The 16,619-nt window shown below is 40.7% G+C and overlaps 1 protein-coding gene across 1 annotated transcript in view; it reads left to right on the forward strand.

Moving 5' to 3' along the window:
- LOC131798419 (uncharacterized) overlaps positions 1-16,619 on the forward strand; it is a 107,548-nt gene that overhangs the window by 39,389 nt on the left and 51,540 nt on the right. Inside the window, exons 58-86 of the mRNA XM_066164565.1 lie at positions 7-231; positions 601-825; positions 990-1,205; positions 1,527-1,751; positions 1,892-2,104; positions 3,640-3,876; positions 4,376-4,585; positions 4,879-5,094; positions 5,215-5,430; positions 5,921-6,130; positions 6,420-6,635; positions 6,852-7,064; positions 7,414-7,620; positions 7,832-8,077; positions 8,162-8,374; positions 8,457-8,669; positions 8,997-9,209; positions 9,521-9,745; positions 10,001-10,213; positions 10,393-10,614; positions 10,839-11,036; positions 11,407-11,741; positions 12,067-12,328; positions 12,725-13,068; positions 13,626-13,878; positions 14,535-14,875; positions 15,191-15,443; positions 15,634-15,974; positions 16,339-16,591. Coding sequence (XP_066020662.1) covers positions 7-231; positions 601-825; positions 990-1,205; positions 1,527-1,751; positions 1,892-2,104; positions 3,640-3,876; positions 4,376-4,585; positions 4,879-5,094; positions 5,215-5,430; positions 5,921-6,130; positions 6,420-6,635; positions 6,852-7,064; positions 7,414-7,620; positions 7,832-8,077; positions 8,162-8,374; positions 8,457-8,669; positions 8,997-9,209; positions 9,521-9,745; positions 10,001-10,213; positions 10,393-10,614; positions 10,839-11,036; positions 11,407-11,741; positions 12,067-12,328; positions 12,725-13,068; positions 13,626-13,878; positions 14,535-14,875; positions 15,191-15,443; positions 15,634-15,974; positions 16,339-16,591 — 6,954 coding nt within the window. The remainder of the gene's footprint in view (positions 1-6; positions 232-600; positions 826-989; positions 1,206-1,526; positions 1,752-1,891; positions 2,105-3,639; positions 3,877-4,375; positions 4,586-4,878; positions 5,095-5,214; positions 5,431-5,920; positions 6,131-6,419; positions 6,636-6,851; positions 7,065-7,413; positions 7,621-7,831; positions 8,078-8,161; positions 8,375-8,456; positions 8,670-8,996; positions 9,210-9,520; positions 9,746-10,000; positions 10,214-10,392; positions 10,615-10,838; positions 11,037-11,406; positions 11,742-12,066; positions 12,329-12,724; positions 13,069-13,625; positions 13,879-14,534; positions 14,876-15,190; positions 15,444-15,633; positions 15,975-16,338; positions 16,592-16,619) is intronic.

Below are 16,619 nucleotides of genomic sequence, written 5' to 3' on the forward strand. Positions count from 1 at the left end.
TAACAGTCACTAGGTCCCCATGTCAGAGAGAACGTCAAAGGTACCTGGGCTGGAAAGGCCAAGTGGCAGGATCCTATCAACCAGTATGTAGCGATGATGGGCGCTATGAGCCTGTTCAGTGTAATGCCACCCACTGTTGGTGCGTAGACACTCATGGATATGAGCTCCCGGGAACACTGCGTTTGAGCTTGGGGATCAATCCACAGACCCCCGACTGCACCAAGACACCAGGTATAATTCACATAATAATGTGCTGAAAAGTAGCCTCACCAAGACCATCTGCACAATCTTTTGTGTTCTGCACGTACTGACTTACCATCCTTATCCAAATTAAATTCAGACATGGGAACTGCGCTTTATCCCAAATGTTTAAATCTTAATTCTGATGTCCCATGGCCCAACTCTGCGCAACCTTTCATCTTCAGCACTTACTGACTTCTTTACTGACTTGCTTACTGACTTACCATCATTATCCAAATTAAAAAAGTCTAAGACATGGAAACTGTTAGAACAATGCATCATCCTAAATGTTTTGTTTTTGTTTTGTCATGTTCCTTGGTCCGTTTAAACCTCTTAATTAACTTAATTATTGGTTGTTAGTCTACTCAGCTAACATAACAACTTGTCAGAGATGGAGAAGCCGTATACTTGATTTACCTGGTTTTCCAGTACCACCTGGTATGTTTATTCCTGACTGTGAACAAGATGGCAGCTTTAGGTCAATCCAATGTTCTGGAAGTACGGGATACTGTTGGTGCGTCACCAAAGATGGATTTATGATTTGGACAACCAGTACAAGAGGACGTCCCAGCTGCGATAAGAAGGGTAGGTGTATGTTTGGCGCCACAGTAAAGTATATTTTGGAAAAGAAAAACATTTGCCACTGCGTTTATGAAGCTTGTAGGCTAAATATCTTTGGTTCATCAAGCTATTCTTTGGTAATTTATATGTCTATAACTGAAATACGACCTCGCCAATATCTTGCATAGGGCCAACTAAATGTGTTAAAGAACAACAGTTGGTAGAAGCACTTAAGAGTCAAAATGGAAATGGCAAAGACTTTACCCTTCTTTGCAATCCCGCCGGTGGATATGAAAGAATGCAGTGTGACGCCTCTATTGGAGAATGCTGGTGTGTTGACAAAATGGGCAGCGAGGAACCAGGAACTCGTGTCAGGGGTAACAAACAATATTGCGATGCGCCAGGTAGGATGGGTCATTTACGTCGTTCATATAACCTATCCGAATCACGAATTCTTTCACACTTTGATGAATAAGTTTCAGTTAATCATATTGTTCTTAAGATTAAGGATTGAAATGTATCGCGGTATTTCGCGATTTTCTATTAATCCTCTCTTCAAGACGACTAGAAGTGCAGAATACTAAATGTCGATCGCGATCTAAAGTTGAGGCAACTCTGAAGTTGTTAGTGATTCTATACAGTGGGAAAAACTATCAAACGTTCAGTTATCGTGATGACGACGATGAACAAATACATCTTCTATAACAACTTTCATTTGTTATCAGCTAATCTGTCCCCATGCCTAAGGGAACTGAGGAGGGCTCTTGGTTACACCAAAGCGGTGACCAAGGAACGCTTTAAGCCGCGCTGTAAGACTGATGGATCGTACGAGAAGATGCAATGTCTAAAAACTGGAGCGAGTAAAGAAACATGTTGGTGTGTGGATAATGATGGAAAAGAGATAATTGGTTCACGTGTCTTAGGCAAGGCATACTGTGATCCCGATACAGGTAAGGAAAGTTTAACCAAGACTCGTTTTCTCTGCCCCTTATCACTAGTTACAACCTAGATATCGGCTAAATCCAGGACCTCATAGAGAACCTGCTGAATCTTTTTGTTAAGGAAAACTGACATCTTTTCCCTATTTCAGTGATACCCACTATGTGTCAGAAACAACGCCGGCTTGCCCTGGGATGGGACAACAAACCAAAGGATGGCGTCTTTGTGCCAGATTGCGGTTCAGAAGGAGCCTACAAGCCAGTCCAATGCTTGCGATCAGAAGGCCCGTGCTGGTGCGTCAACGAAAATGGGATAGAAATACCTGGAACACGAGCTGAAAAAGGGAAGCCGGCCGATTGCTCAGGTAAAGAACTCCTTTGGTCAGGAGATTTTTTGTTCTGTCGGAAGTGTTTTCCTATTTTGTGTTCGTTTGTTTATTTTTAGCTCATTCATACTGAAAGCAATGAATGAGGTATCGTGTTGGAGCAGATGTTGACGGATGTTGTCGACCGTGGACAGAAGTTGTTTTCTACGGACAGAAGTTGCATTGTGGACCGTGAACGGAAGTAGTCTCGCATGCTAAAATCACGTTTTCGAACTTCTGAAAATGCAACTTGAATCGAGAAGCCGAAATGTTCACACCTAAGGAACCCGCAGCGGGTTCATTTCAATACACGCTGTGACCACGCGAAAGGGCAAAGTGGTAGCCATATTAGTAAGCCGCGCATTTGCGTTCGTCTTCAGTTTGTGTAAAGTAATCATTGTACTTTTCCTCGTGAGCTTCTCAACATGCAGTCCACATATCAATCATAGCGGCCAAGACAGTCTCACTAGAATTTTTTTTTCGAGCTCGGTATATTTCGGTCCGGACTTGAGGCTCGCTCGGACAAAAACAGCAATACCAATCCGGTCAGTACAAAATGCAGACTGCAGACTACTGACCGGGTACAAAATGCAGACTAGGTACAAAGTGCAGACTGCAGACTAGATACAAAATGCAGACTGAGAATTTATACTGTTTTTTCTTCTGATACGTGATAACATGTCATCTTACAACTTACCGCGCGTCGTGCAATCGCTTTTCCGCGATCACCTTTCACGATTATTTGCTCTATTGTGGAGTATTTCTTGCCCGTTTCTTGATCACAATCGTTCCTAATATAATTTCAAGCCTTGATATAGATATTGTTAAATGGAATTCAACATAGTTAACGATTAGGAGCAAATCTGGTCTGTTGCGTTTGGCTAACGTATTGTTAGCGTATTAGCACTTTTGTAGCGTTTGCCTAGCGTTTGTGTGCGTTCTTTAGCGTTGTAGCAACATGGTAGCTGTTGGTGGCCTGAGGCCGGCCGTGTCCAGTGGTTACCTTTGTCTGTGCATGCGTTGGTTCTCCCATGTGCTATGGCCGCTTTACTAAAAAAAGAAGAAAAGGAATATTTCACAATAGTGCAAATGATCGTAAAAGATGAGGGTTACCAATATTTTGCTGCTAGAGCAATATTTGATGCCTGATTATGCCCATCCGACCTCCAGCCCACACAACCTTTTTTCCAATTCTCATCACGACGAACGCACAAGTTTTCTTGTCCTACAACTACCCAAAAATAAAAGAAAATTTGTTCCAGAAGTCCTGAAAGTTCACATAAACCGAATTCAACTGTACCCATATCCAACAAGTCCAAGAAATCGATACAAACTTAAACCATAACATGAATGAGCTGGCTCCAAGAGGTGCTTTTAGTTAGGGGAAGGGCTAAAGCAACTAACCTAAACAGTAATTGATTGGTTAGGTGTTCGTCGACAGTGAAATTCCTTTCAGTTCTAAAGTAATAAATGCAAGGGAGACGTTATCAGAGACCTTACAATTGATTTGTATTTCGGTTTTGTTTGGTCAACAGAGTTAGACTATGGAGGAGCAAAAAAACCAACTCGCTGTCTCTTGGACAGAGCACGATCACTGACACTAGATGTCACTCCTTCAAATGGCAACTACATACCCAAGTGCAAAGATGACGGAAGCTATGATCCAGTACAATGTCACGTCGCCCTAAATCAATGCTGGTGTGTGGATCGGTTTGGTAACGAGCTCCATGGCACGAGACAAACTAGTGGAACGCCTGATTGTAGCGACGTCGGTGAGTACAATGTCCACCTACGAATTGGATGGTTTGGAACTTGAAGCAAAACAAAACTGCAAGCGCACACTACTAAATCAATGTCAAAAAAGGAATAAATCTTTTGTTATTATGTGAAAAAGGCGGCCGATGTGTTGCAAGTGCTGTTTTGTCTCTTATCGAGAGAAACAGCGACTGCTCATCAGAAGACAGTATTGTTCATTCGTAATCTGCAGCTATCGTCTTACTTGTCCAACTATTTACGACTTAAAGTCAGAGTAATGCATATCATGACGTTTTGAAATGTCAAGTGAAACCTATCAGTGATCACTGGCACCAAATGACTTCTTGTAGAGATATTAATCAGCTCTCTAAATCATCCGTTCTGCTCTTAGAGGCCTCCAATATCTAATCGCCCTGCACCTGCTGGAATAGGATTTTCAGGAACTGGTTGTTGAACCATTTGTTTACCTGATTATTTTCAGAGCTATATGATTATTAATTTCTAACTCTAATGTAGATTCTAAGTTAACCCTGTGCCAGAGGAAAAGAATGGATATCTTACACAGTGTTAGTTCATTTGGTCATTATGTGCCAACGTGCTCAAAGGACAATTCGTACGAAAATGTCCAGTGCCATCCTTCGACTGGCTACTGTTGGTGTGTTGACCAGAACGGAAATGAGTGGCGTGGAACAAGAGGAAAGGGAAGGCCTCTTTGTGATCATACCGGTAAGCTACTAGATATCAAATAAAATGCTACACTGTTCTCTATTTTAAATTCCCACGCTTTTCATCCCAGTGCCTATGCACAGTAACAAAATTAGCTTTCATACAGGGAGATGGAAAACGTGCCTTAACCTCCTTACAAATACAATCATTAGAATGTACATGTTCCTAAAAGCATTCTCATGGTGTGATGGGCTTGTGAATGATAGATTTTTATCCATAAGCTGTATAAGAAAAAAAACTTACTATTATTGAATATGTTCTGGAATGCCAATTGATGCCCTTCATTTTTTCAGCTGGTTTGACGCCTTGTTTTAAGGAGCGTTACGACGCCTTTGGCTTAGATAGAATACCTCCTCCTGGTCGCTTCATACCCGAATGTACGCGGTTAGGAGAATACAAAAGACTGCAATGCAGCGGTTCAACTGGCTATTGCTGGTGCGTAGAAAGAAACGGGAAAGAAATAAGAGGAACACGGAAGAGAGGAAGTCCGCCTCACTGCCTCAAAGATGGTAAGTCCTCAATTACGATCCCTTCATTGACCTATTTGATAGGCTCGATATCTGTATGGTTTTGCTACATAAGTCTAATTTTTCATTTTCTTTATTAACTTTGTGATATCTATTTGATAGGCCAACTACCTAGATGTCTGCGTGAACGTCAGTTTGCCCTGGGCTGGCATGATGTTGTTGTCCCTGGACTGTTCATCCCTGAATGCACTACTGACGGAAAATATGAACAAATCCAGTGTAACCCCTCGTCTGGGTATTGTTGGTGCAGTGACAGCGAGGGTCATGCTTATACTGATACGAAAGTTCGTGGGAAACCTGACTGCTCCAATTTACCAGGTAAGCAACGAACCTGCTTCACAAACGGTGGCCTTGGGGTTAGGGCTGGACTCTTAATCAAGAGGTACTGGTAGGCGCCCTGAACATGGCGCAAAATGTATTTTGGTGTGAGACAGTTTACCACATCACCATACCCTTTTCAACCAGGAGTACATCTTGATGCCAGGAAACCATGTTGGAAACCTGAAAACTCCTGGAGGCTACATGCAATAGACTCACATTGCTTCTAGAAGGAGTCGCTTTTTCGTAGTCGCTTGGTATTGTAGATTCTAGTTATGAACATTGGTACACATGGCTCTAATAAGCTTGTTTTCGCCAGGTCGTTAGCATTTTGCTTTAGCACGTCTGACAGTTTTTTTAGGGACTCACCATATTGAAGATAATAAACGTTTCCGACATGTATCTGATAAAAATTTGTCCAAAAAAAAATTCATCATCCTTCAATAAATTTTAATTCACACTGTGATCGACTGTAACTAAACTCTTTCAGGTGACGTGGGCAATTGTATTAAAGATCAAGTTCAAGCTAGTGTATGGTCAGCAGATTTCGCCATCGTTTTCTCTCCTGAATGCAATAAGGATGGCAGTTTCAGAAGGGTACAGTGCCAAAAGTCGACTGGATACTGTTGGTGTGTCGATCGCAGAGGAAATGAACTCTGGGGAACGAGGATCAAAGGGCAACCAGACTGTAGCAATATCAGTGAGTAATCTCGAGGCCGTGTTGGAAAGACATGAAAATTTATTTTAATATTAAGATGAAATCTTCGTTCTAGAAAAATTGCGGTATCAATATGGATGTGAACAGCAATACGGGCGTATGAAAGTAAAAAAACATAACTTCAAGTTAAGTCGAGTGTGATGTGCATTTAAGAGCACGTAAGGTGGCCCAATAACACGTTCAACATTTCCGTACTAATCTTTTCCATAATGTTCATACTGCTTGAGAAAAAGAAAGTTTGCTTAACATCTTTCTGTGTTTATCAACATAGGTGGAAAGAAAACAACCTGCGAAATGGAAAGCAGTGAAGGTTCGCAAGTTCAGCAGACTCGTTTCCAGATCACTCGCTTTATCCCCCTCTGTGATAGATATGGTGGTTACCGAAATGTCCAGTGTGGACCTCTCGGGGAATGTTGGTGTGTGGATCGATACGGTAATGAGTTGCCAAGAACAAAGACCAAAGGAGTGCCTCACTGCGGAGCAGATGGTTAGTCCTGCCGAAAATTATACTTATTCACTTTGCCGCTTTTGGATGAAATTGGCGAGAAACTATGTAGCTAAATTTATGAAAGGTGCTCGCAATAACGAAAAAATATATGAATTTGTCGCCAGTGTAAGAAAATGAGACATTGGCATTCCATTGTTCCGGACATATTCGATATATCTATATACATTTAATCTCTTTTTATTTCACCACAAATAGTTGGACTTAAGCGTTGTCAAAAAGAAAGGCTTGCTGCATTAGCATTAAGAGGAACAGCCCCGCCTGGTGCATTTGTACCACAATGTAAAAACGATGGCGAGTTCAAACCGGTCCAGTGTGCACCAACTGGGGACGAGTGTTGGTGTGTAGATCACAATGGCAGACCTATTCCAAGGACGACGTCAACCGGCCAACTGAGCTGTGCCGACGCAGGTTTGTCTGATAAGAATACCTAATCTTGAGTACATCCAGGTAAAAGAAAATTCAAAACAATATAATGTTCGGTCAACAATATTAAAAAAGGCAGAATCGACAAGTGTGAGCCTACCTCCCCTAAATTCAGTCTTTCCTTGTCGAACCGCTTAAAATAAAACATGTAATTAAAGAAACGGGTTGTGCGTGGCCAAATCTTTGATCGATATGCGTTACTTACCCAAAATTCAGCTCATATTTTTCTTAAAAATCCTGCACCGAGTGCCTCAGGTCTGAGAGGAAAATACTGCAAACTAGATAGCAGTGAGTATCACTAATTTCAAGGTATCATGTCCTATTCTCTATACAGCCGGTCTAACCGAATGTCAGCTCGATAGACTGCATGCAGCTGGCAGACCTGGTGAATTTCAACCTGAGTGCACTAGCGATGGACAGTATAAACCTGTGCAATGTGAAAACGGTATCTGTTGGTGCGTGGATCGGTTTGGTAATGAAATTTATGGAACGAAGACTTATGGAGCTCCCCAATCAAGGTGCCCCAACAAATCATCGCCAGGTATTTGGTACTTTTTATTCAACACAGGCTCTTTTCACAGATTATTGCGTTCAAATTTTACCATTATTCTGCTAAGGAAATAAAAGAGCCTTGAAATTAAGAACGGCCTAGGAAGACATTGGGGCTTTGTTTCAGCCAGATTGATGGAAGACAAAAGTGCTTTAGGGTTATCAAGGAGAACTGATCGTATATTCGACCTCGCTACATTTAGGTGTAAAGACTAATTGCCAGAAGGAGAGGCAAATAAGACAACTGCAACCAGTGGTTTCAATGAAGATGCCTCTTCAGTTCCTAAGACCAAGTGGCCCGTGGTGGTCTATGGTGAGGTGCGATGGTAATGGGGGCTACCGCCCTGTACAGTGTCACCGAGGCACTCCGGTGTGTTGGTGTGTCGATAAGTATGGACGAGAGATACCCAGGACTAGATTATCGGGAAAGCCTACATGTGGACCAACGGGTACGTATCTAACCCTGGAGAAAACTATAAAGTCAACCCATGTCTGTGATAATTTACTGTATTGTAATCATATCACATTTGCAGCTGGGCTCACAATGTGTCAAAAAGAACGTCAAGCAGCTCTGGGTTGGAGAGGAATACCAGCAGTTGGAAAATTCGTTCCATCGTGTCAACCAGATGGAGAATACCAGGTTGTTCAATGTAGCCCATCGACTGGTTTCTGTTGGTGCGTTGATAAGAATGGAATTGAGAAACAGGGTACTAGAACTCGTGGCGCACCAAGTTGCGGGCTAATGGGTTAGTACATTGTAGACCGTTTCTGTGCATTCAGCTGATTCTCCATTTGATTTATTGGATATTTGTTCATTTGTTTTCTTAGCTCACTTGACAAGGTGTCAGAAAGAACGAAAAACAGCATTAGGTCCATTAGGAAGTGCACCACCTGGACGATTTGCCCCAGAATGTAACAGTAAGGGCCAGTACATCAGTGTACAGTGCTACACTGCAACTGGCTACTGCTGGTGCGTAGACTCGCTAGGTCGAGAAGTTCCTGGAACAAGGAAAAAGGGAAGAGTCAGCTGCCCAGATAAAGGTTGTTGTTTTCATTTTGTATTCATTGCTAGAGCTTCACTAAATTTAGGGTTTTTGGTAAAAGAAAAGAAAGCTTTTATCAAAGGTCCTTCTAGTGCACTGCTTTATATAATACTGGGCTAAAGCTTAACCCATGTTTCATAATTTTCGAGGTGACGTTTAGCTCCTCTGCTGTTCCTGTATGAAGGCAAGAGCGCACTGAAGGACGACTGAAAATGCCATTTTTAGAGTCGCTAACATACTTTAAATTTGAATGTTACCTTGACGGTTTCTGTTTTTTAAACAACTCTAAAATTATCTTCATCAACCCTATTCCGTTTTCTTGCAGTGGAGCGCAATAATTGCAATTACGAAAGAGAAAGGTTGGTTAAATCTGGAATACCAGACGTACCATTACCTGATTGCGATCGTCAAGGAAGTTATAAGAAAGTGCAATGCACCTACCTTTGGCAGTCTAATGAATGTTGGTGTGCCGACAGCAAAGGAAATGCTTATTGGAATACGTCTGTGATGAACGAAGTTCCTGACTGTTCCGAAGGAGGTACTCAGTAATCAGATTGTTCCAGATTACAATTCTGATTGACAATAATATATTTCACCAATTTGATAATGAAATTTCTCCATTTACAAAGCTTGCCAAATTTCACGATTAAAGCCTGCTCCAAGTGACTTCTACGTGATTTCATATGGTACTCTGAAAAATGCCATAAGTTAAACATAACTGCGGTATTTTGTGACTAAGCAAAAATTATATGGTAAGGTCGAAGATAAATTTTAGGAGTATATTTGAAAGACAATTTTTAGACATTCTTAAAACACTCGCACTACTAACGTCCTTGAATTACATTCTAGTGCTGAGCAAGCTCCGAACTGAATGCCAAAAGAAAAGAGACGATGCCCTTAACTTCCGTACAGTGAATATCAATATCAACAGAGATGTTCCTCAGTGCAAACCAGATGGTAGTTACGATGATATTCAGTGCTCAGCGACCACGGGACGATGTTGGTGTGTGTACTATAACAATTTGCCTGTCTTGGGTACTGAAACAGATGCAAAACCATACTGTCCACAAACGGGTAAATAATTAGATTTTTTACTGGCTTGGATTTATTGACTGGTTGTACTTGAATACGTAACTCCAGTTCAAATGAACTGTTAGATAAATTTAACTTTACGTGTGGTGATTTATGACATTTTCCATACGCTCGTAGCGTTTCTCTCAGTTTGTCAAAGGTTCTCACAAAATATACAGCTTAAAAAGGTCTTTTGGCAACCGTAACTGCAAAACTTACCCTCATATTTACATGCGAATTTTTGTTTGATTCCTCAAGCTGGGTTAACCCCGTGCTTAGCAGAGCGTATTAATGCAGAAGGTTACACTGGTTCAACTCTTCCCGGTCGTTATTCACCCGACTGTGATAGAGATGGCAATTACAAACCCTTGCAATGTCACATTGCCAGTGCTGTCTGTTGGTGCGTTGATAACCAGGGACAAGAAATACCAGGTACCAGGGGAAAACGGAGAAAACAATGTCCAACACCAGGTAATTCTTAACAATTTTTAATACATTCCTGCCTTTTACTTTGCTCGACTCTGAGCTAAAGGACTACGTCTTATCACTATTTTCTATTTACTGGATCTTTCTAGTACTCTGTTTGAAACAGTTTTAAAAAGCTTATGAGAGTCTTAGAAAAAAGATTGTGATTATTTGATAATATCTAGGCGTCCAACAAACAAAATGTCAAGATCAAAGAGAACGAGCCCTCCAAAACGGAGCCCTTGGAAGTTTTATTCCAAAATGCACAGAGGATGGCAGTTTCGAAAAGATTCAGTGTCACGGCTCGTTTTGTTACTGTGTTGACAAGGATGGCAATGAGATCTCTGGAACCAAAACAAGTCTCCCTGGTACACCTAATTGCCTTGTTCCAAAACCAACAGATGAGGGTAGGTGGAGCACTTTGACTGTATTAAATTTTAAAATGTTTTATTAAGAATAGCTTAAGTCAAAATAATCAGTTTTATTTTTCCGTGATAAGGGCTTATGTTGAGAGCAAATCAATACAAACTCCTCTTGGTTCTAGAAACAACAGCGCTTGGATATCTTTAAAGTTTTTTCAAATGAATGCGTTAAGTAACTTTGTCGCCATCATCAATAACGTTTCTTGTAGATCCAACGAAAAGCTTATGTAAGGAAAAGTACCGCCAAGCTATGGAAAATTACAATATTGGCACGTTTGTTCCGCAATGCAAATCAGATGGCCGATATGAAGAGGTGCAATGTGGAGCTGGATGGGACTATTGCTGGTGTGTCAATTCAATTGGCAGAGAAATCTCTGGAACAAGAAGAAAGGGGTGGCCTCAGTGTGGTAAGACGTGTGCTGTTAGTAACACAATTAGTATCCCTCCTCTTGTATGGTTTTGATTTGTATGGTGAACCATGCATGCTTAAGTGTGTCTTATCAGCTTTTTAGGCTGCCGAACCGACTCTATTCGCAGCTTAAAGGAAATAGCTTTCTCTTCTTGAACTCGGCTTGGCGACGAGGCTTTTATTTACCCATCGAGGAGACTGTCATAATATATGGGTGGGGGAAAATCGGTTTGTCTTTTAACAGCGGACAGCAATTTACTAAAACCTTCAGTGGAATAGAAGTTTGTAGTACCGTATCATGGCACCAGAGATTTCATGAATGCCTGCCGTTTGAATAATAGTGATAAAAAGCTGTCATTCAATTGCAGCACCTTCAACTGGAGTAGATGTTGCATTTGTCATCGACTATGCCTCAACTTCAGACACCATAGTAAAGTTATCCACCTTTGTGTCTGCTGTTATCGATGGACTGGATATTTCTCCAACTGGAGCTAACGTGGCTCTTATCACTTACGGAACCAATGCAACAGTAGTTTTCCCATTCAACGCTCTGCAAGGACAACAAGTGAATAGGGATGAAGTGAAAATACTGATGGACACTGCAACTCCGATGCCAGGTAGACCTCGAATAGACAGAGCTTTACAACTGGCCGACAAGCAACTGTTCACTACAGAAGCTGGCTCGAGACCAGGAGTACCGAAGGTATGTCTTTTACTTGATTAACTTTCCGAAAGAAACTACCCTTAAAGCTTTAGAGAAAGATTAGGAAAACTTTGATATTTTCTCGTTATTTACTGAGTTATACTTTGCACAAGAAAATTATTTGTTTGATAGCTATTTGCTTTGAATGGAGGGAATCTCTTAGTGTTTTGGCTGTCAGTGCTCGAGTGAAGGATTTAGTTTTACCAAAAATATTCTATTAAGTTACATTAAAGTGAAGAGCAAGATTCACCCACTGATGGAAATAATGATGGATGGATAGATTACTCGATAGGGTTGATTAATTGCTTGATTTTATTCCCTCTAGTTCCTGATTTTGGTGTCGCTGGATACGAAAACCAAAGACCCTGATCAAACACCGCTCATCAAAGCATCGCAAGGAGTCAGGAGTAGGGGTATTAGAGTTTTCGCAGTCGGAATGGAGCCCAATGTCGATCGACGCGATTTGGAGGATACCACATTCAAGCCATCTGATGTCTACATCATTCCTTCCGATAAGTTACCAAGCACAGGGAAAAGAGTAGCTAACACCATCAATGGATTTGTAGATGATCCTGGCCGTCAAACTGGTCAGTACTTCAGTCTGTTTTTTTTTAATACCTTAGTAAAAACATCTTTTTAAGATACCGTTAAGTAATGGCAATCGTGTTACTAAACGTTACTCGGTCGAGAAGCTCAAGCACACAATTTTAAAAACGTGGCTGAGTCTTTTCCTTCATATATAAAGGACTGACTATTAATATAGAAAGGCCGTGCAAAATGTCTGTAATGATTAAAATTGACGAAAAGGACGAGTGAATTCTAATAAATTTGAATTTACATAAGATGTAAAATAATCATTTTAGATGAGCACAGATAGAACATTTCTGAAGCACTTCTGACTTAGTCGTGAGCTAAATTTTTAGTTAAAAGACAACTAAAATCGTATTCAAATGACAGAGTGAAATAATTTCCTCAATCCACAGACCTTACAGCAGCCGCTGATATTGGAATTTTACTTGCGTCCTCTCCACAAACAACACCAACCAAGTGGTCATCAATTCTTGATGACGTGAACTCTGTGGTGGATGCATTTACGGTATCAACACGTGGCACTCACTTTTCGGTTGCTACAGCGGGCAAGGTTCCTAAGGTGGCCTTAAGGTTTAACACCCTAGAGGGTTCAGACTACAATTTGAAAGAGGTAAAAAGACGCATATCGCAAATTCCGTATGAAGAAGTTGATGACACACGGCTTGACCTGGGACTTCAGGAGGCGGCTGATGTAATGTTTACTGAGCGAAGTGGAATGAGGGTTGAAGCTTCAAAGGTTCGTTCGGTTTTTGTTTGATTGTCTGTTTGTACTGCAAAGAAATGTTTCGTTAAATAGATTCAAAGGAATCACGACTGTAAGGTCCAGAAAATATGGCCAAAGCACTCCCACTGGAAACTGTAATTGGCTCCCTTACCAAAATCTTGTTTTACAAAACGGACCCAAACACGCTTTTCTTTTCGCTTTCCAATAAGCTTCAAGCTCCTGTTATTGGACATTTTATTCTATCGCTTTATCGATCATGTGAGCTTCGCACAGTTTAAGAATCATAAAAACTTGTACCTTCCTTTCAAAACAGACGAATGTTGTAATAAAAAAGAAGTTCAACAAAATACACACAAGTAGGCGAAAAAGATAGTTTCGGCAGTAGAAGTGATAATTAAAATGGCAGCACAACGCTTTATCTTAACTGATTCAAAACTTTTGTTCCGGGCAGTAAAAACTTATTGCGACTGTAATGTGAAGTTATTACGTCTCCATTTTAGGAAGATGTTTTGATTCATTTTCCTTTTGAGACCTAAGTTAGTATATGTAACCTTTATTTTTAAACATAGTTCTTAGTGGTGGTCGCGGATGGAGACCAGTCAAAGGATCCCCAAGCAATTCCTTTGGCCAGTGCGGCTCAAAAGGTGAAAGACAAAGACGTAGAGGTGTTTGCATTCTCAACAAAACCCAGACGAGATACCAATGAGGATGACCTGAACGTAATAGCATCTGGAAATGATAATGTTTATTTTGTCGCACCCGATGATCCAGAGCCTGCCATTACCACCAAGATAACACAAAAGGTTAAAAACCTTGTGAGAGGTAATTAACAACGATTTTGATTTCTGGATGCTAGTGAATCACTGCTGTCTTCTTTGGTTTCTTTTTTCTGATATGTTTTAATGGTATGTTTTTTAATTTCCTTTATGCGATGCCATAATAATTGATAAGATATGAAATATAATCCTCAAACCAAATCATAATGGAACGTCGAGCAATTTCTCATCGAAAGTCATGGTTAATTCTTAGAGGTTCAATTTCAGTAACTGTGAAATACTCCTTTTCCCACTTATAGGTGTTTCTTCTGTTTCCGTATTTCACAACAACAAAACATATATTTGTCGAGTGCGCTGCATCAATAGTTAACTAGCTTCATATTTCTTCCCCCTCCTCTATGAGGGAGACCGTTAGATACGCCTTCATCTGAGGGGGTACATTATAGTGTGTATATTCATAATGAATATGACAGAAATATTCACTGTCTACCCTGTAGGTAAATATATAACTTTTGTTTTTAAATTACGCAGAGCGTAACTATCCTGTAGACATAGCCTTTTTGATTGGATCATCATCCACAACAACACAAGCTCAGTGGAGATCTACTCTTGATTTTGTGAAGTCAATCGCTGACCGATTCCAGAAATATTCACTGTCTACCCTGTAGTTAAATATATAACTTTTGTTTTTAAATTACGCAGAGCGTAACTATCCTGTAGACATAGCCTTTTTGATTGGATCATCATCCACAACAACACAAGCTCGGTGGAGATCTACTCTTGATTTTGTGAAGTCAATCGCTGACCGATTCCCCGTGTCTGAATGGGGAGCCCACATGGCATTGATATCTTTTGACACTTCACCAAGAGTCGAATTCGCATTTAATGAGCTAAATGGGCCACAGATGAATAACTACGAGGTACGCAGGTTGATTGACAGAGCCGAATACAAAAATGGACCCACAAGGATTGATCGCGCCCTAAGGCTTGCAAACACATATCTCTTCACTCCTGCGGGAGGATCACGCAGAAATGCAATGAAGGTAGGAACATACATTTTTAGAATATAATTGTAGGAGACCTTCTACCCTGTTACAGAGCATTTCAGGGAGTAAAAGGTGGACGAATTGTCGGCCTTTTCAACAAAGCGTACTCAAGCTTCAATTTTATTTAGTATCCAATATTTCGACTCGTTCTCGCTTTTGATAACAAACAGCAACACACAAACACCTGTGAAGAGGAGCTCAGGAAAGTAATAATAAAAAAAAAAATAGAATGTTCCCGTGCTGCAGTGCTTTTTATAGTCAAATGAATGGTGATGAAAAATAATACCAAATCCCTTTAATTTTCTTCTTCAGATCTTGTTCATGATAACAGACTCCGGACAAGCCCCGGACCAACGACCCTCCATAAATCTTAATCAGGCCTCGCTCCCTCTAAAAAACAAAGGAGTGTGGATCTATGCTCTTGGTATAGGTAACAGAGTTCCCGAAAAAGACTTGAATGACGTTGTATCACGACCACAAAATGTTTTCAGACCAGTTACCTCTACAAATGACCTCCCACAGAGAAGAGGAACAGTAGTAGATACGTGGAGGACGTACTTGAGAGGTTCGAACAAGCTATGTGTATATTTTTTAACAATGGATATCCTTGGAAAATGTATAAAAATTTCTTACGTGTGGGATAACGATTTCCCTTCGGCCTCGTCTATAACCTGATTTCTACTTTTTATTTGGAAGATTATTATTTTGTTGTGAATTTCAAAGAAACTTATTTTAACCTTTTCATTTTTCCTAAGATCGATGGGTCGGTATAGACATTGGTTTTGTTGTAGAAGCTTCCGACAATGTGACACCCCAAATGTGGAGATACTTCAAAGACCTCGTAAAGAGAACGGTTGACCGTTATCACGTTGCACCAAGAGCTGCGAATATTGGAATGATTACTTTTGGAAACACTGCTTACGAATGGTTTAACTTCAACACCCTACCTGACGAAATATTAAATAACTATGAAGTGAAACGTCTCGTGGATAGAGCCACTATTCGTGGAGGAACACCCAGAATTGACCGTGGCCTACAGATGGCTGAGATCTCATTGTTTACCGAAGCAAAAGGCATGAGAAGATGGGTTCCGAAGGTGAGGTCTCTGGCAGAAGTAAAAGGCTATAGTACTCTATTAACGTAAAAGTGTACATGCATTACTGAGAAAACGTTTCAGAGGACACTGAGGCTGACATATTTTCACATTTCCACACCTTCAGCGATTGCACATATAACTCTAGTTACTGCACCTTTCTCCCCATACGGGAAAGTAAAGTTGATTTGCCAAAACAAAAATTTGACGTATCATGAAATTCACCTGCATTAGGTAAAAACAGGCTCCTGGCTGCAACATACCTTTGTTATATTCCAGTTTTTTTTTCCTTATATTTTACCATTTCATCGCGCCTTTGTTATGTTTGAGAATTTTCTTGACGACTATTCTTATTTTTTTTTGGTAGTTCCTCTTTGTGATAACGGCGAGTATACAGTCAAGGTATCCGGACAGGTATACACCCCTAGCAACTGCATCTCAAGGACTGAAGGATCGAGGAGTGCAGGTGTACGTCCTGGGTGTAGGACCCAATGTCGATGATCAGGAGCAGATTGACATCGCGTCACGTCCTCAGAATGTTTACACATCCCCGCTTGACCGTTTGCCAAGCTTTGGACGAAGACTCTGGAATAATTGGAGAGAATATATACGTGACAGAGGTGCCTTTCAGATTAAACTAGTTTTTCC

Source organism: Pocillopora verrucosa, chromosome 3, assembly GCF_036669915.1.
Source record: "Pocillopora verrucosa isolate sample1 chromosome 3, ASM3666991v2, whole genome shotgun sequence".
Classification (NCBI taxonomy): Eukaryota; Metazoa; Cnidaria; class Anthozoa; order Scleractinia; family Pocilloporidae; genus Pocillopora; species Pocillopora verrucosa.